The sequence below is a fragment of the Mercenaria mercenaria genome, chromosome 9 (assembly GCF_021730395.1).
Source record: "Mercenaria mercenaria strain notata chromosome 9, MADL_Memer_1, whole genome shotgun sequence".
Taxonomy (NCBI): Eukaryota; Metazoa; Mollusca; class Bivalvia; order Venerida; family Veneridae; genus Mercenaria; species Mercenaria mercenaria.
The window spans coordinates 67,625,281-67,646,315 of record NC_069369.1 but is presented as its reverse complement, the minus strand read 5'-3'; the positions used below and the strand labels follow the sequence as shown (position 1 = coordinate 67,646,315).

The following is a 21,035-nucleotide window of genomic DNA, read 5'->3' as shown; positions in this document are numbered from 1 at the left end:
TATGCTGGACAATGTTTGTGTGAACTTACAGTAACATATGAGCAATAGTAACAAAGATATGACAGAAAAACAAAGTTAACCTTAAAAATAACCTAAGTATAACATGCTGGTGACCTTGACCTTGGGTATAATGGGCCCAGCCCCTGCATATACTTTGTTTGTATGCTGGACAATGTTTATGTGAAGTTACAGTAAGATATAAGCAATACATGTAGTAACAAAGATATGACAGAAAAACAAAGGTTGCCGAAAAACTTTAACCTTTAAAATAACCTAAGTATAACACCTTGGTGACCCTGACCTTGGGTATAATTGGCACAGCCCCTGCACATACTTTGTTTGTATGCTGGACAATGTTTATGTGGAGTTAAAGTAAGATATAAGCAATAGTAACAAAGATATGACAGAAAAACAAAGATTGCCGAAAGACTTTAACATTAAAAATAACCTAAGTATAACACCTTGGTGACCCTAACCTTGGGTATAATGGACCCAGCCCCTGCACATACTTTGTTTGTATGCTGGAGAATGTTTATGTGAAGTTACAGTAAGATATAAGCAATAGTAACAAAGATATGCCTGAAAAACAAAGGATGACAAAAATCTTTAACCAAGAAAGTGACACGCCAATGCCGGGGCGAGTAGGATAACACCCCTATTCTCTGAATAGTGGAGCTAAAAACTAACCTTAAATTCTAAATTAAAAAGGGGCATAATTCTAGAAACATTGCATTTAGAGTTACACAACTTCTCAAATTTATGAACAATGTCACTATTAGCAAGTTCAGCAAGTTTCCATTGAATATCTTAAGTAATGAAGAAGATATTGGATTTGATCATAAACTTTAACCAATTTAGAAACCAATGCTGGGACGAGTGAAATAGTCCTCCTTATTCTTCAAATAGTTAAGTTAACAGTGTATTTCAATTATAAAATTGGGCTTATTTAACCTTTAGCCTGCTGGCAACAAACGATTTTGCCTTTGCGACCAGTGCAAACCAATTTCAGCCTGCACATATGTGTAGGCTGATCATGGTCTTTACTGTTTGCTATTCACCCAGTATATTTTTGGTAAGCACCCCTTATTACAGTTAATGGAACTGTCCAAACTGGAAGATGGACAAGTTCATTGTAGAAATTTAGCAGGGTTAGTGTTAAACAATAGACAAAGGACACATAGAAAAAGAATCAAACTGCCTCTACAAACATTACCTTTTTTCTGCAGCTTCCACTTGCTCTTCTTTTTCAGCCATCTCTGCCTTACGTTTCTGTTTCTCTTGCAATGCTTCCTGTTCTAAAACCTGCATTTTACTGATCAGTTCCTGAAGAAATGAATCAATGTCCAGCGTTGTTGTTCTCAATGCCAGCTGCACAGCGTAACTTTGTAATATAGCCCCATGAATGGCCTGAACATGGGAATGTGTGAGCAGTGTAATCTTCTCGGTTAAATCCTGGAAGAGGGAAAATGGGAGGAGAAAATTAACAGATAGGACTTTAATTCTTAAAAAAATTCAAATTCAGTGTAATAAAGGTAGTGGACCCTTAGTCACTGACATCCAGATTTTAGCTAAAAATAATCTTTTTTTAAAACTGAAGTTTGGCAGAATTATGAACATTAGAACAGGTTTCTTATTTCTAAACTGTCTTATAATGCCAAATCAAGAAAAACAAGCAAATTCGATGAATTGGTATCCCCCGCCGAAAGGGTTTGTGGTGAGGAATGGCAAAAAGATATATCCGGCAAAAAGTTAAGGATGTTAATAAGAAGCAAATAATTTCATTAGTCAAAATCAATTTAACAGAAAACAAATGTTTAATTAAAGAGTACATAATAAATGTATGATACTTTGATCCTGACTAAAGAATTTATTTTGAATGGGATATGCTTACTGTAATAAGCTTAGCTTTTAAATTAAATGCAGTTAATTGAAATGTGAGCTGAAGTTTACTGGCGGAAATGTTGTTTGGAGTGGTGGCACGGTGTTGCTGTTTACATGTACATTTGAACTTAAGAGCAGTGTCCTTGAGGAAACAGGTAAGATATCTGAACATGTGAGGACATGATCAGTGGTGGGCATGACTGGGTGGAGAAGTGAGGTGGGGGAATGGTTCAACTTGGAAGGTTTGAAAAAAATCTAAAATAAGAACTGAAAAAAAAAATTGGGGGGGGGGGGGGGGGGGGAGGGGGGTTGGGAGGGGGAGAGGGTGTGACCAAGGCAAGTGGGTGACCAGGTGTGGGTTCGCAACTTCACACGTTTATAATAAATGTTCACAGAAAAGAATGAAAGAAATTTAATGAAATTCTGCCAAATGGTAAGTTTGTTATGTACAAATATGTGGGTTTTTAGACAATTAAAGGGCAACTAGAAAATGCTTTTGTAAAAAAGCGCATGTCTCCCCCAATGCAAAGTCCTATAGGCAAGAAGTCAATAGGGGTCAGGAGCGAAAGTCAAAGAGACACTGATGGTTAGCTGCAATAGGGATCATCTACTTGGCATGTCTAGTCATCCCGCTAAATTTCAACACTCTTGGCCTAGTGGTTCTCAAGTCACTGTTCAGGCTCCTGTGACCTAGACCTTTGATCAAGTGACCTCAAAATAAATAGGGGTCATCTACTCTGCATGTCCAATCATCCTATTAAGTTTCAACATTGTAGGTCAAGTGGTTCTCAAGTTATTTCCAAAAAATGATTTTACATGAACAGGCCACTGTGACCTTGACCTTTAATAGACTGACCCCAAAATCGTTAGGGGTCATCTACTCTGCATGACCAATCATCCTATTAAGTTTCAACATTCTGGGTCAAGTGGTTCTCAAGTTATTGATCAGAACTGGTTATCAATGTTCAGGCCCCTGTGACTTTGACCCTTTTAACGGAGTGACCCCCAAAAAAAAATAGGGGTCATTTACCCGCATGAACAATCATCCTAGATTTTATAGAATAACAAACAGCGCACCAGTATGGTCTCTGTTACCGCTCTCCCTAACTTCAATATTTTACATTCTGAAGTTCACATTCACATGAAGTGATTTAACAAATATGTTTGCAAAACTTGTATCGTCTGTTTATCTGTTTCATTGTTGTTGTTGGTGGTTTTTTTTTTTTTTTTTTTTTTTTTCATCTTTTTTAATGCACAACTTCACACTTTGGTTGCGTGTTTATAAAACATTTTTCATGATAAACTTAGTTTTGGGCAATGCATTTACGGTTTCGTCGTCGTCGTCATCATCATCATCATCAACCATCATCATCTAACAATAATAATTATAATGATTATCTTCTTCTTCTACTTCACACTGTTTAGTCTGATTTCGAGTACTGAGCCGTGAATGTATCTCAAGCTTATTGCAGATGAAAACGTGACGATCGTAATTCAAAATATACAATATCTAAAAACTAATTTTAAACAATAAATATCTTTAAAAATGATGATCGGCGAATTGTAATATGGAAAGAAGTTTATGAATTTTTCATCTAACATTCATCTTTCATCTAACATTTTTCAAATTGCAAAACTAAACACCGCACTTCAACAATTTAAATGGTTCTCTTTCAATTTTTCGCAAAGGTTTCGTAGGGTTGCAATTTTGTTTCGTTTATCCTTAGACGAATAATTACAGCAGCAGTTTGATGAAGATTCATGAAGCGGTTCATGAGAGAGGTCATTAAACGTGTTTATATTTTTAGCTAAATTGGTCCCTATCCCCATTTGTAACAAAATAGCAGGAGACCTTACGATATTGTTACACATCGAGTTTGATAAAAATCCATTACATTTTAGTGGTTAATGCGAAGAAAGGCATATCTACTTTTAGCTAGAGTGGTCCCTAATAGGGCCCAAGTTCCTATATAAATAAATTTGGAAGAGGACCTTATAATGATGCTCCAGACCAAGTATGACAAAGATCCACCAAGCTGTTCATGAGACGCTGTATAAAGGCATTTCTAGTTTTAGCTCTAGCAGCCCCTAAAAGGGGTCAAATGTCCCAGCTGAACAAAGTTGGCTGCGGGCCTAATAAAGATACTACAAATCAAGTTTGATTAGAATACATGAGAAAAAATCAATTAAAGGATTTTTTTATTTATTAATTTTTTTTTATTTCTAAAATAGGCCAACTGATCCCGCTTTAACAAATAGCATATTCGCTACTCATGAATCTTTGGACAATGACGTCACACCTATAAAAAAGTGAAGGTCAAGCAAAACATACAATTGTAATTATTTCAATATTTTAGTTTTATAAGCAAAGTTTGATCGTAGTCATATCACATAGATAAACTGTATGCAGCGTACCTTCGTTTCAGTGTAATGAGATTCAGTCATTATATAGCATATATATAATAAAACAGATTTCAACTGATTTCAATATTTGCATACCATACTAAAGAAAAATATTCATATATAATAAATCAGTTAAATAATTTATAACAAATATATCAAAGTAAACAAGTACTCATTTTAATATGCAATCTGAGTAAGTCACAAAAGCAAGAAACCTTTTCATATACAGACGACAACTGTAACAAGGAAAATCTTTTAAAAAGCACTTCTCTACATAAAAGACTCTTATCACACCCTTATTCATGTTATACGCAGACCGTATTCAGCTCTTTCTTTGATTTGATACGTGTTGGTATTTGAACAGGTTTTTATCATATTTATTAAACTTACATATCATTTTGAGATATATCAATATTCTTGCTAAATATACCGAGTCAAAGTTAGCTTTAAAACTGTGAACAGCGTCGTTTAGGATAAACGATTTGTCTACATTTCACTCAGCGTAGCACAATCAACAGAGTGAAAGAAATTGACACTCTCGTCCAATCAGGCAGAGTGTTGCATAAATCTTCCATTTTGATAAATTATCTATAATGCGTTATCAAGTAGTTTGATTTGCAAACTGAAGTCACATGGCATAGGTAACGAAAACGAATTTAGACGGCGTCCCCGAAAAAGTATACATTTGTAAATGCTACTCGACACATATATTGTCTATTGCCCGTAAGTATTGACTTGGCACTCATTAATCTTTGGCAATATTTTCGGGGTTTTTTTTCGTTCTTTTACGAAATATTTGTCTGCTAAAATAACCAAATTGAATATAAATAACCAATGACACGATGGCGTAGTGGTAGCTCTCTAACTGCCATGCACGTTACCACGAGCTCAAAATCACCTCAGACCATTTTTATTTATTTATTTTTTGATTCAATGTAATGTTTGTTATCGATGTTACTTTTTTTCTCACAATATCTACATAACATATTTCACGAATTCTGACTGTTATTCATTTGCTGGAAACCCTGGTGACAAGTACTTTCTCTTTTTATCTATTTTTAAAGATGTTACATTAACCATAACGGTTATTCTTTCCGCAATTAGACTATCAGATAAGTGTGGCAATATTTCTACATGTCGAGTTTGACAATAAAATTTGGGGGAAAATGGTCCTACGCACGACTCGAACCCACAATACCGATTGGAAGCTAAACGGTTTGTCCGCACATCTATGTGCACATGTGGCATTGTAAAAATTATAAAGAAATATATACGCAATATTTATTAGGCTTCAGACACCGAGAAATAATTTATGGAAAATATACGCAGTATTCATGTGTGCCAGGTCTATACTTACGGACAATAACATGCATTAAATAAAAATTAGTTTGAACTAATCTAACATTCTTTTCACGTGCTCAAGTATGGTATGATACCTGTGCACGTGTGCAGTTTTGGTATGTAGGTTTTGGTTATTAATCCGCAGAGAACAATAAAACAGTTGTGTAATCACAGTGAACATTACTCAGTGAGCTATGCTCATTAGAAGTACACACTGTGAACACTCAGTGACCGATGCTCAGTGAGAAGTACATAAAGTGAACACTACTCAATGAGCTTTGTTCAGTGAGAAGTACACACGGTGAACACTACTCGGTGTTATTTGCTCAGTGAGAAGCACAAACGGTGAACACTACTCAGTGAAGTACACACGATGAAACTCAGTGAGCTTTGCTCAGTGAGAAGTACAAACGGTGAACACTACTCGGTGACATTTGCTCAATGAAAAGCACAAACGGTGAACACTACTCAGTGAAGTACACACGATGAAACTCAGTGAGCTTTGCTCAGTGAGAAGTACACACGGTGAACACTACTCGGTGACATTTGCCCAATGAAAAGCACAAACGGTGAACACTACTCAGTGAAGTACACACGATGAAACTCAATGAGCTTTGCTCAGTGAGAAGTACACACGGTGAAACTCAGTGAGCTTTGCACACACGATGAACACTACTCAGTGAGCGTTGCTCAGTGAGTAGTACACACGGTGAACACTACTCAGTGAGCTTTGCTCAGTGAGAAGTACACACGGTTAAACTCAGTGAGCTTTGCTCAGTGAGAAGCACACACGGTGAACACTACTCAGTGAGCTTTGCTCAGTGAGAAGTACATACGGTGAACACTACTCAGTGAGCTTTGCTCAGTGAGAAGTAATACACGGTGGACACTACTCATCAGCAATCATCATCATCTAACAATAATAATTATAATGATTATCTTCTTCTTCTACTTCACCCTGTTTAGTCTGATTTCGAGTACTGAGCCATGAATGTATCTCAAGCTTATTGCAGATGAAAACATGACGATCGTAATTCAAAATATACAATATCTAAAAAATAATTTTAAAAAAGTATACATTTGTAAATGCTTCTTGACATATACATTGTCTATTGCCTGTAAGTATTGACCTGGCACTCATTAATATCCGCCAATATTTTCGGGGTTTTTCGTTATTTTACGAAATATTTGTCTGCTAAAATAACCAAATTGAATATAAATAACCAATGACACGATGGCGTAGTGGTAGCTCTCTAACTGCCATGCACGTTACCACGAGTTCAAAATCACCTCATACCAAACTTGATATATTTGCATGGCCGACTCTTGCGAGGGGTCCGGGGATGGGTGGATTCCGATCCCCGTCCTGGAATGAGTTTAACTAAAGCGTTAATTGTAGTTTCATGCATTTTATATCATAAAGTATGTGACATATACCTTTCGGTGTAAACTGTCAAAAATGACCAGACGAATATGTCACATAAGACAAATGTCAAATAACGGTCGAATATATAACAGAAGTGTTACATATTCGATCTGTGACATATACGGCTCAACAGCATTATTCAGCAAGTATCACTTACTATGTAATGGAAAGCGAATACTGTCCAAGAACTTTTTTCATCAATCATTTAGAATGAAAACACAATGTTCTTGCGACCAAATAAACGCATCATATGAATTTCACCTCCTCTAACGAAAAGGCAAGATAAATTTTGTAAACCTCACTGGACAGGTCATCCAGGCTATTGCACTATGTCTAGGAAAAGGTATTTATGTCAAATCAGTTACATTTTGAGGGATTTTATTTACATTTTGACATTAAAAAACTTCTATTACACTATTACGTTTTAAAATCTAAACTAAACATGACTTTTTTTCATATTAGAATAGTATTTTTCGCATGCGTGTATTTTTATTAACGCTCAAGAACAAAACATTCATTGATTAGTGTCTAGGACAGAGATTTATTTCGTATTTTAAATGTTCATTTAGAGCAGCTCATATATTTCTGCTACATGTTCATTGATTCTCTTAACAGAACGTAAAAATGTATAATCTAGGTTTCAGAAAATTTTGCAAATTTATTGATAGCCCGATTGGTTGCCAATATTTTGTGTTATCCCGAACATTTTGGGTTATTTGGCAATGACAATTTGGGTTTAAAAATAATTTTAAGTTTGTTTCTAAAACATCACAATATAAATGATACTCAGATCCTACCTTTACATAGGAACAGACATGGACAGCGAATGAAATATATTTTATTACCATAATTAGATCGATAATCACTTTGTCACATGGGGCGCATACATTATGCATGCTGTTAAGTCACATATTAACTGTAAATGTATTGTATTTGTTATTTTATTGACATAACGTAAAGGACATCTGCTAATTTAATTTGCATAATGCCAAAGCCGAGAAAAAAAACAATTTACTTAACTAAATCACGTATATACTGTTCTACTTATACATACCTATATTGAGAATACAAACAACAACAAAAATAAGGAAATGTATACGTTTAATCAAAAATATATTAAACTGATCCTTTTAGCGGTCATTGTGATAGAAATGGGATGGTTTATATTTAATAAAACACGGAACAATTTACAAATAAACAAATCACAGGTAACTTCTTAAAACCTAAACACTTTAATTAGTTATATATTAATAAATTTAACGAAGAGGCAAATAAATCAGATTTATTTTTATTGTTGTATATAAATGAGCATTTTTTTTGACGATATGCTGACGTTAAGCCGAAATGGCAAATTACATACCCTGAACGGTAATGCAACCACAAGCGCTATACGACTACATGTAAAGTCACGAAAACAGGTGACAGAATCGTCCAAACCGTAACTGACCATTGAATTTTTTTTTCTTTTTTATTTACTTGTGATAAAAATAGATATAAGTAAAATTAAAGAAGAAAAGTCACATATGAAATTCTATATCGATATGCTGGGACTATCCTAACCTTGCACTCGGTCGATCAGCTTAGAAAAGAACACAAAACAACTGCACAAAACATTTCGTCAAATTAAGAAATTAATTATCATTGAAACTATCAATGGCAATTAACTGTGAGAAATATCGACTCTATAATATCTAATATGGAGTATACAAAAATATTTCTTATCGAAAGATCGTCGTCATGGGCTTTCCAAAATATTGACAAAATACAAAAGATATTCAGTGCAAAGAGTTATCCGAAACATTATCCGAATACTGTTATTCCAGCGTACGCATGCGCACAACATGCTAAGTTTGATATGATTGAACGCGCTGCAAAAATCAATATATTTGGTACAAAATATTATATGTGGTTGGATATTGGGTATTTCCGGAATCGTAAATCAGAAAATGATTTTTATTTGACCAAACCAAAGGGCTTCGTTGATTCAAATATTGCCGTGAATCTTGTGAATCCGAAACTATCACTTACGTCGCATCCAAAAGATATTATAAAGAAAAATCTTGTTTTGTTTGGTGGCGGTTTGGTTTTTGGCGAGAAAGAGCATGTAACCAAATTTGCTGCCCAGTTCCGAAGAGCTGTTGAGCATTTCTTGTCAAAGGGCTTGGCAAACACTGGTCAACAAGTTGTTTTCGCTATGTTTTCAATGGACGGTAGGAAGTCGTTAGAACCGGAAGTAGAACTACAAGTTTACAGGTCTCCGCATGAAAACGACTGGTTCTACCTCGGAAACACAATGATTAAGGAAGATATTTCATTATTTTAATCATGCTGTTCAGTGTAAAGGGCATACAAATGCCATTAAAAAATTGGCCTCCTTCAGATGACTTCGGACTTCAAAAAGGTGTTTTAAATGGCTTAAAATATATGGTTTTCAAACAGTGCTTAAAATTAAACTTGGAGACTAAAAGATGATGTCATGTTTGCCGCAAAAATAATATTTCAACCAATCACTGTGAAACTGACTCGAAATAAGATTGAAAAGCATTCAGTTTCCAAAGGCCAGTATTTTCTCTTCCTGTTTAACCATAACCATGGTCTTTAAAGTCAGGTTTGATTTTATTGGTATAGATTTGTTATAGGCTTCAGCAAGAAGTGACACGGAAATTAAGCAGATTGTTTTTTGGGGGTTTTTTTGTGGTGGAGGGGGAGGGTTTCTTTGGTCATCAAGTCCGTAACAAGATATTTCGTGAATTTCAGCATAGTTATGCAAGAGTCAGATATAATATAGCATTTAAAATTTCACTGAAGGGGATAGAAGGATTAGTTTGAATGTTTTAGATATCTTTGAAAATATCAATTCTGTGACCAAAACTGATTTACTCTTTTTAAATTTCTGGTTCATGGGAAACTTCGATTTTTTTCTTTTCCGAAATTTAACAAAAACAACTAAAACCGTTAATATGATACTATTTTTATTCTAACTCACTTGAAATTTTAAAAACAATCCATCAATAATTAAAGTCAAAAATGATAATTTAAAACTTTATGTGTCCAAAATAACTGAAATATGTAGTTTAAATTACCCAATCAAACTTGTTTTAGACGTTAAGTTAAATATTTTGCATATTTAAATGTTCTTATTACATGTAATAGAGGTTCGTTAAAAAATCTTTAAAGTTCAAATAAGAGGAAAAATGTCTTAGGGAAAATGTGGCTCAAACAATAAATATGCGAATTTGACCTTTTCTAAGATCTACACCTGATCGTAAATAATAAAAGAAGATACTAAGTAACTGAAAAAGTCGAGAGAGAAATGTTTTGGAGCTGGGCTCGATGAAATCGGTGAAAAGGTATATGAATTTCATATATGTTCGAATAACTGTTGGAATATATTTTAAAAAGTCATTAAAGTATCTCTTCTATGGAATATTCTGAAAATAATAAAAAAACAAAGTAGTTTGTTCTGTATGGAAAGTACACATAGAAACAGTTTTATTTCTTCGCACAGACGTACACACTTATGACTTTAATAGGTGTGCTAGACCCCATGCAATATAGTTGCATTTACCAAAAGACATTTTTTATAACGAAATCGCTTAAAAAATGCGCGTATGTAGACATTTTCTCAATGAATAAACTGAAACCCGGAAGCTGTCTAGATATTTTCTCACTACCATAAGCAATAAAGCTAAGATTAAAATACACTTATCTGACGCTTTATACCATATCTTTTTTCAACTTTTGGATTCACATGTAACACTAAATATCACTTTCTATTTGGTCTTAAACAGTCCTTACTGAATTCAGATAGTCGAGGAATCTATTTGCTGAATCCACTGGTGTTATGGACTGTATCAATTAAAACCAGGCCTTCCGTTTGATTGTCGAGGATGGGTACCCAATTGCAACTGAACTTTGGATAATACTTCGCTTGGAAATGCAACGATATATTCAGGTCTTTCATTTGAACATGTAATAAATTTGCAATTTCTAAATATTGTTTAATATTACATGTATTAAGAATTTAAGAGCTGTTTTTAAAAGGCAAAGACGGATGTATATTGACAACATACTTCAGTAACGTATTACTTTGACGTATTAAACTGCTGTTATAGACAAGTACGACTACATGTATTTAAAACTAGTTTGTAAACACTTCTTTTGTGGGGAAGTTAAATTAAGAATGATTTTAAATCAGAATGTAGGATAAAAGAAACATTACGTCGGTAAATTGAAACTAATCAATTTGTTTAGGAAAAAATAAAAGTCTGTATAAAGATCTGTAATTGTGTTTCGTTTTGAAAAGTAAGGTTCAGTCAAAAATATATTATTTTTACATGGTTGCTGTTAAATTCTTCGTACTTTCATCTCCGTAGTTTTCATTGGAGCATAGTATCCTTTCCATGGCCGCCAGACTGGACCTTTAGCATATCCTGTATATCCATACTGTCCGTTGAGATTGGACGAATGACATTTATCGTACCACCACCCGCCATGATACGACACTGCGCAGTTCCCACCATAGACGTCATTGTCTCTGTCGTGTGTAGAAAATTTATTTCCATTTCCGCTTCCTGTCAGACTGTCTCCAGCAGTTCCATTGTACCCGGCAACAAACAGCTTGTAGCCTGAATTGGCATCACCAACAGAAAATTCACGATACTCTGCGTAGGCCGTCTCGCCTTCCATACTTGTGAGATCAACACGCAGTTTGTATTGACCCTGATTAGTTATTTCATGAATATGACGGTTACCGAGCCAGAAATTGTCCTTAATGTTACCAAATCCTTCTTCGTATTCATTCCATGTTTTATAAAAGTCTGTGTTCGAAGTGCGTCGTTGTATAACTGTCCATCCCCCGGTTGTTGTGTTCATGTCACACCTTACCAAGATTCCATCAGTGTTTTTACCTGGGTATATTGTATAAGTACCGGTTGTCAAATTACCTTCAGTTTGGATATCCTGACAGTCACGAGGTTTCGTATAAGTTGTATGACTTTTAGTGGAGTCTTCACATCTCTTTTGATTCATTTCAGTTGATATGTTAACATACAGCTGCCTCATCATCTCCTTAATATCTTCTTTCGTGGCGTAGTTCTTTCCAGCTTGTTCACTCTCGTACTTGTATTCACTGATAGTACCGGATATATTAACAAACAGCTGTCTCACTAAATCATCGAAATGTTCTTTTGTGACATATTCCTTTCCACCAGATGATGCACTGTTGTTGCTGGCCTGCATTTTGACGACCGGAATGCAGAAACTATCTTGAGCGGTGACAAATCTCACAGATAGTGCAAACACTAAGAAGGTTGGATTCATCTTGATGCATGTACTGGCTGAAAAATTCATCGGACATCAAAAATGCAGTCAAATGCGTTAACAATTTACTGGAAAGCACATAAAGTTGGAACCAAGCTATTCATTCTAAGGAAATTGTCCTTGAATTGTTTTTAAAAAGCAGATTTCTCTTTGGAAATAATTAAACATATTATTAAATCTTTATTCGTTATACCACTAAGCCATTTAATACTTACATTTTATCCATTAAAACAAATTATTTAAAATCAGATTGCAGAAGTGGAAAAAAAATAAAAATCGAAATTTTCATGTTTTGTTTGATATTTACGATAAAAGGCAAATGCTTTCTTATATAACCAGGCATTTTCCGTTCCAGAAAGCAAGTAAGTTGAAAGATGAAAAAGCTAATATAAGTGCAGTTAATCTAGCTATTACAAAATTATATTTCCAATGTTTATCGATTCAAGCAATTCGACTGGCTTAGCAGAGATGTTCATACATCGATGAACCCCTTTTATCATATTTGTATTTCAGCGTTGCGTCAATGCAGAGACCGGCATCAGTAATATTCGAAAAAGGGGGATAACTTTCTTATTTTTGGAACCAAATATGTGTCAGTACTCACTTTCTTAGTTAAATCTGTTCCATTCCGATACTCATTGAGGTAACTAGAGTCGTGGATAGGTATTAGGCTTACACAACCATGACCACAAGAAAAAAATATATTCCTTAATGTCTGATTATCAACTTAATGAAAATATTAATGCTACACCTCAAAAGTTTGACACTAATCGAAATGCATTTATTGGTTATGAATTGCTCGTCAACTAGTCGTTTTGATGAAGGAATTTTTGGCCATTTTAGGAATAATTTTATTTAATAAATTCACTCAAAAACTTAAAATGATATGTACAAAAACAAAATAAAAAGTGTAGCTAAACATCAAATGGAAAATATACAATACCTTGCAATCGCACCCAAAATGATATTGTCTTGTAGGTATGCAGTCCTTCGTGTATATATAAGACTTTTTTAGATTTAGTCATAGATGCGTTAAACTTACAATATGATATATTACATGTATTTAAAAGAAATGCTGGAGGGCGAGTGAGAGACGTTTTATTTATTTATTTTTTGAACGATCTTTTAATCCTAAATACGAGATTTTAAACAAATAAACATGATTTATGAGAAGAAAAATCACCCCTTGTAACTTAAATTTATAGCATAATATTTTTTTATCTTTTAGTTATTCCCACATAAGCCAAGAAAAGCAAATGGAATATACATATTTGCGTAGCTTCTTTTCATTCGTCTGAACCTACCTGACAACAAGATGACCAGGACTTAATTTTATTATGGCCGCTGATTTCTGTCACTTTGTTTGTTCGTGTCTTCGCTCCGATTCATTCATACTCTTTTGATTGAGGCATCATTTAAGTATCTAGATATTTGTCATTTTCACTCAAACAACATTCAAATTTCAATATCATCGAGTCATTTACAACGTTAAAAGAGGACAATCACTTGTGGGATTCTTTTGGGATTCTAAATTCAACCTAAATATATCTATGTTGACGAATATTAGGTCTTTATCGCAAACATATATGAAAATTAAGAGTTTTAAGCAATCAAGCATCATTTTACATAATTTATTGTATATTAACGAATTTCGATGACTTTGACCAAAAACCAGAAAGTATTCCTTATGGGTTGAACATCACCAAAACAGGCCCTTTTTTTAAATTTCATATACAATTTACGTATTTGATAACATTATTTCGACATTTTCTAGAAAATCAGATTATTTTCCCAACATAATTACAATCCCATTAACTTATTCCTTCGTACGTCGCCATTTTTATCTAGCAAGTGATAGTTGAATGCAGAAAATGTTACGTATACATATTAAAACGCAGAAAACTAAAAGAAAACACGATGCTAATGAGAAAAGGTATGAGGAAAGGAAGTAAAGTTATAACTCATTATATTTGGTCCACTTGTGACTTGACCTGGGTCGGCTTATATTTGATTTGGTAGTGATCTGCCGTTCACAGACAGAAACCTCGGGTAATATGAGGCTCAACTGTTACCGACTAAAGTTTACCAAATTGAATGACTTGATTTATGGCAAGTCATTAATTGTAGAACAGTGGTTTGGTGGAACTAAACTGTTTTCTTGCTTCGACACTGAATGAGATTTTTTCATGGTGTGGGGAAATAGACTCCAAATATAGCAGTTGTAAGAGAAATGGCTTGGCAAACTTGAACTTGTCTAAAAAAAATGGGTGTCTAATGGTGTTGAATATTTGTGCCAACATCAAAATCCCTGCATGCATGAAGAAGAAATGCTCCGGACAAAGTCATTCTTGAATTTGACATTTGTCCTCTAAGTATGACCTTAACCTTAGACCTAGGGACCTGGTTCTTGCACATGACAATCCGTCTCATGTTGGTGAACATTTGTGCCAAGTTACATCAGCCTCCCTTCATGCATGAAGAAGAAATGCTCCGGACAAAGTAATTCTTGTATCTGATCTTTGGTCTCTAAGTGTGACCTTGACCTTAGACCTAGGGCCCAGGTTTTGCGCATGACATGTTGTCTCATCCAGGGGAATATTTGTGCCAACTGTCTTACTGATTTTAAATCCTGTTTTGCATGACAAAGTTATAGACCGGACAGGGAAAAATCCTATTGACCTTTCATATCCAAGTGTGACCTTGACCTTTAAGCTAGGGTTCTAGGTGTTGCGCATGACACGTCGTCTCACCATGGGGAACATTTATGCCAAGTAATATTGTAATTCATCGATGGATGACAGAGTTCTAGACCGAACAGGAAAAAAACCCTATTGACATTTGACCTCCAAATGTGACCTTGACCTTTAAGGTAGGGGTCCGGATTTTGCGCATTACACGTTGTCTCATCATGGGGAACATTTGTGCCAAGTAATATTAAAATCCCTTTATGGATGGCAGAGTTATGGACCGGACAGGAAAAAAGCTCTGTTGACCTATGACCCCCAATTTTGACCTTGACCTTTAAGGAAGTGGTCCGAAATTTGCACATGACACGTTGTTTTATCATGGGGAAAATCTGTGCCAAATGATATTAAAATCCCTTAATGAATGTCAGAGTTATGGACCGGACACGAAACAGACCCTGTTCATGCCACGTTAACATCTGACTGCTAAGTGTAACCTTGACCTTTGAACTAGGGGTCTGAAAGTTGTACGTGACACATTGTCTTATTATGAGGTACATTTGTGCCAAGTAATATTAAAATCCCTTCATGGATGGGAGAGTTATGGACCGGACAAGAAAAAATTCTTGTTGACCTTTGACCTCCAATTGTGACTTTGACCTTTAAGCTAGGGGTTAGAGTTTTGCGCATGATACGTCGTCTTATCATGGGGAACATTTGTGCTAAGTAATATTAAAATCCCTTCATGTATGGCAGAGTTATGGCCAGGATATGAAATTGCGGACGGACGGATGGATTTCCAACCAGTAGGGGACTAATAAAATGCACTTTTGGAATATGTTGTAATTTCTATATAATCTCAGGTCTAAATGTCTAAGAAATTTCATAAATATACCTCTAGTGTTATAAAATTGCCAAACCTATTGAGGCGATGTTCGCGTTAGAAGCTTGTATAAAGCATTTTAGCATATAAAAACAAAGCAAAACAGCCAAAGGGCCATTTAATGAAACTGTCAAAATCGTCTTACCTTCCGAGTAATATCTTCCAATTGTTATAGAAGCTGTGTACCTGAACAGCAGTTTTCTCTGTATTTATGCATTCATCGATATAGCAGCATGGGCTGTTCAAAGGATACTTTTGTATATTTTCATAGGCATAATACCAGCCATCAGAATAATTACACCTTTATTAATCTATAATCCATCGTGTAATATACTAGTACATCTGTTCATAAATTTTAACATTATTTTAACCATTATTATATATCTTACTATAAACAGTAACAAAAACGGTAATACAACCGACTTATGACGTAGTGTGTCAAACGCGCCATAATCACAATGGTTCCGATTAAAATGCATTCTGATTTCGACGCCATATAGCAACGTCAATATGACAGACCACAGAGTGATGAAGTTGTCAGATAAATTATATAACTTGGATGGTATCATAGATAAAAGAAGCAGTAATTTTTTTATGTGTAAGTTTTTGGGAAATATGAAAATATACTCTATAATGATAATAAAACATAGTGAACGAAAGAGATAAGAAAACTGCGAGTCGTTGCTAGAGTATATTTCCGTTTAGGCTGCATTCTTTTCTTTTCGGCTTCATTTCATGTACATCGCCAACATCAAAACGAAAACTTAAATTAAAATATAAGTAAATGATAAGTGAACGTCACGTCAGAAATAAATCCTAAGTGCATGTTAAACAAACTAAGGCACACGCACACGCATACACACACACACACACACACACACACACACACACACACACACACACATAAACACACACATACATACATATATGAAATGAGTAAAAGTATATCACATACGCTCGATGTTAAATCACATAATGGTATTCCTGAATGATTTTAATCGTCACCCCTTTCGGTTAGCAATACTGTTCAATTATAATTGTAAAACAACATCCGTGTTTGTGGTTATTGTTTGCGGCCACATCAGACGTAAACTGATCAATTGTCTTCACTTTTTGTTAACCAGCATTACGAAAATGAATGCTTTCTTATCTTTTTTTAATTTCCAAATACTTGGAAGATATATATAATTGAAAGATACAATATATCCACACTTTCAAACAAAGGTACAAATTATAAAAATAGCATGGTGGTTGCGAAAGTTAAAACGATATTTCATGTGTACGCGTGTCATTTTTCGCATCCGTTTAGCGTTAGTAAACAAGTTAATACATATATAAGGAAAAGTTCGGGTCTAAACGAAAAACTATCACCATTCGCTGAGCTCACATACTAGTATGTTCACCGTAAAACATTCATCTAGTGGTGAGCAAAGGTGAATTGACTTCGAACTACAGAACAGGAAAATATTATTTATTCACAAAATATTGAAAAAGCAGAGAACGGAGGGATATGGCAACGATGACAGCACCTTTGAAATGCTAATGAGTGTAAGAACCTTTTTAAAGAAAGGAAAAAATGTACCAAAACAGGTATTAAGTCAAAATGAATAGACAAAAGGATAGTGATTCTTACATTTTAACTTTATAATATATTTGATATTCCATAAATAACTTAAGAAATGATTTTTTTTGTTCGATGTTCATGAGGAATGAACGACAGAATAGGATCGAAAAATCCATGATTCTCGCTAGCACTTAAAATCAGCTCCCCGGCCATTTTGTTCACCAGACGGAACAACTGACTATACACGGCGGCCCGTTATCACTAAGCAGCGTTGTCGCAGCTTTGGTGTCTTTCCTTTTGCTGTTCATACAAAATGAACGTCATAAGTTTCAATGGAAAAGAAAAGGGCGAATGTAAATATATAGCCTTGATGAACTAATAATTCTGCTTTTACCTAACCTCCTTTCAATATTTTACTCTGTTTTCATAAATAAAAGCAGTCATACGTCGATTTTTATCGTCACGATGTATATGAGTAGAACTCACAACGTAAGCATTGCATAGTGAATAGAACACAAACTGAAAGCATTGTTCAATAAACACTACTGGTTGAGCAATGGTCAGTGAGTAGTATTCAGTGGCAGTTGAACACTACTTTGTACAAATTGTTCAGTGGACACTACTCAGTGAGCGATGATCGGTGAGTGATACTCACAGTGAAAGCAATGTTCAGCGAGCACTAATCAATGAGCAATGGTAAGTGCGTAAAACTCACTCAGAGACAGTGAACTTTGTGTGAAACGTTCAGTGGACACTACTCAGTGAGCGATGTTCAGTGGGTAGATCTTACAGTGGAAGTAATGTTCAGCGAACACTACTTGGTGAGCTATGCTCAGTGCGTAGTATTCACAGTAAACACTACTCATTGAGAAGTATACACAGCGAACACTATACTAGGTTAGCAATTGTCAGTGCATAGTACTCACAGTGAAAGCAATATTCAGCGAGCACTTCTCAATGAGCGATACTCAGTGCGTAGCACCACATAAACACTATGCTGAGCTATACTCAGTGAAAAGTACACACAAACAACATTGCTCAGTGAGCTTTGCTAAGTTACAAGGACACACAGTGAACCCTACTCAATGGGCTGTATTCATTGAGTACTAGTCACAGCGAACACTACATTGTAAGCTATGTTCAGTCAGTAGTACTCAAAAAAAGAACACTACTCTGTGATCTGTGCTCGGTGGAGAGTATACTCACAGTGAACACTTCTAACTGAGATATAGTCAATGAGTAGTACTCACAGTGAACACTACTCACTGAAATATGCTTAGTGAGATGTACAAACAGAGAACACTACTCAGAAGGTATTGTTCAAAGAAAGATACTCACAGTGAACGTTACTCAGTATTAGAGCTATGCACATTAGAAGTACACACTGTGATCACTCAGTGACCTTTGCTCAGTGAGAAGTACACACAGTGAACGCTACTCAGTGAGCTTTGTTCAATGAGAAGTACACACATTGAACACTACTCAGTGAGCTTTGCTCAGTGAGAAGTACACACGGTTAAACTCAGTGAGCTTTGCTAAGTGAGAAGTACACACGGTGAACACTACTCAGTGACATTTTCTCAGTGAAAAGTACACACGGTGAAACTCAGTGAGCTTTGCTCAATTAGAAGCAAACACGGTGAACACTACTCATTGAGCTTTGCTTTGTGAGAAGTATACACGGTGTAACTCAGTGAGCTTTGCTCAGTGAGAAGCAAACACGATGAACACTACTAAGTGAGCGTTGGTCAGTGAGAAGTACACACGGTGAACACTACTAAGTGAGCTTTGTTCAGTGAGAAGCACACACGGTAAACGCTACTCAGTGACATTTGCTCAGTGAGAAGTACACACGATGAACACTACTCAGTGAGCTTTGTTCAATTAGAAGTACACACGATGAAACTCAGTGACCTTTCCTCGGTGAGAAGTACACACGGTGAACACTGCTCAGTGAGAAGTACACACGATGAACACTACAAAGTGAGCTATATTCAGTAAGTGGAACTCACATTTAACACTATTCAGTGAGATATGGTAAATGATTAGTACTCACAGTGGATACTGTTCTCTCAGATATGCTCAGTGCGAAATTCTCACAGCAAACACTATTCAGTGAGATGTGCTTAGTGAAAAGTGCACACAGAGAACACTACTCAGTGAGATGTACTTAGTGAAAAGTACACACAGAGAACACTACTCAATGAGATGTACTTAGTGAAAAGTACACACAGAGAACACTACTCAGTGAGATGTACTTAGTGAAAAGTACACACAGAGAACACTACTCAATGAGATGTACTTAGTGAAAAGTGCACACAGAGAACACTACTCAATGAGATGTGCTTAGTGAAAAGTTCACACAGAGAACACTACTCAGTGAGATGTGCTTAGTGAACACTACTCAGTGAGATGTGCTTAGTGAAAAGTACACACAGAGAACACTACTCAATGAGATGTACTTAGTGAAAAGTGCACATAGAGAACACTACTCAGTGAGATGTGCTTAGTGAAAAGTACACACAGAGAACACTACTCAGTGGCATTCCATGAACATTAATCACAGATTACACTATGCTCTGCGGGTAGTACTCACAGTGAACACTATGCAGTGGGTAGTACTCACAGTGAACACTATGCAGTGGTTAGTACTCACAGTGAACACTATGCAGTGAGCTATACTAAGTGGGTAGTACTCACAGTGAACATTATGCAGTGGTAAGTACTCATAGTGAACACTATGCAGTGAGCTATGATCAGTGAGTAGTAATCATAGTAAAAAAACTACTTACTGGTCTATGCTAAGTAGAAGTAAACACAGTGTAAACTACTCATTGGAAGGCACTGTGTTCAATGTGTTCAATGTGCTCAAAGTGATAAGAGCATTATTCAGTAAGTATCACTTACTATGTAATGGAAAGCGAATACTGTCCAAGAACTTTTTTCATCAATCATTTAGAATGAAAACACAATGCTCTTGCGACAACATAAACGCATCATATGAATTTCACCTCCTCTAACGAAAAGGCAAAATTTTGTCAACCTCTTTGGACAGGTCATCAAGGATATTGCACTATGTCTAGGAAAAGGTTTTTATGTTAAATCAATTAAATTTTAAGGAAAAGTAACTTGATTTTATTTACATTTTGACATGAAAAAAACTTCTATTACAATATTACGTTTTTAAATCTAAACTAAACATGACATTTTTTTCATATTAGAATACTATTTTTCGAATGTGTGTTTTTGAACAATACATTCATTGATTAATGTCTAGGACAGAGGTTTATTTCGAATTTTAAATGTTCTTTTAGAGAAGCTCACATAGTTTTGCTACATGTACATGTTCATTGATTCTCTTAAAAGAACATGGAAATTTTATCTAGGTTTCAGAAATTTGCAAATTTATTGATAGCCCGTTTGGCTTCTAATATTTTTGTGTTAGTCCGAACATTTTTGCTTTATTTGGCAATGGCAGTTTAGGTTTATTTCAATAATGATTTCAAATTTGTTTCTTAAACATCACAATAT

The 21,035-nt window shown here is 35.2% G+C and overlaps 2 protein-coding genes across 2 annotated transcripts in view; both read right to left on the bottom strand.

Moving 5' to 3' along the window:
* Positions 1 to 21,035, bottom strand: part of LOC123547331 (ADP-ribosylhydrolase ARH3-like) — a 134,740-nt gene that overhangs the window by 7,716 nt on the left and 105,989 nt on the right. Inside the window, exon 4 of the mRNA XM_045334347.2 lies at positions 1,214 to 1,452. Coding sequence (XP_045190282.2) covers positions 1,214 to 1,452 — 239 coding nt within the window. The remainder of the gene's footprint in view (positions 1 to 1,213; positions 1,453 to 21,035) is intronic.
* On the bottom strand, positions 10,007 to 16,163 carry LOC128559564 (microfibril-associated glycoprotein 4-like). The gene is made up of 2 exons (XM_053551636.1): positions 16,086 to 16,163; positions 10,007 to 12,390 (listed from the first exon to the last, which is right to left on the bottom strand). Exon 2 carries the CDS (start codon positions 12,371 to 12,373, stop codon positions 11,399 to 11,401), a length of 975 nt encoding a protein of 324 aa, XP_053407611.1. The 5' UTR covers positions 12,374 to 12,390; positions 16,086 to 16,163; the 3' UTR covers positions 10,007 to 11,398.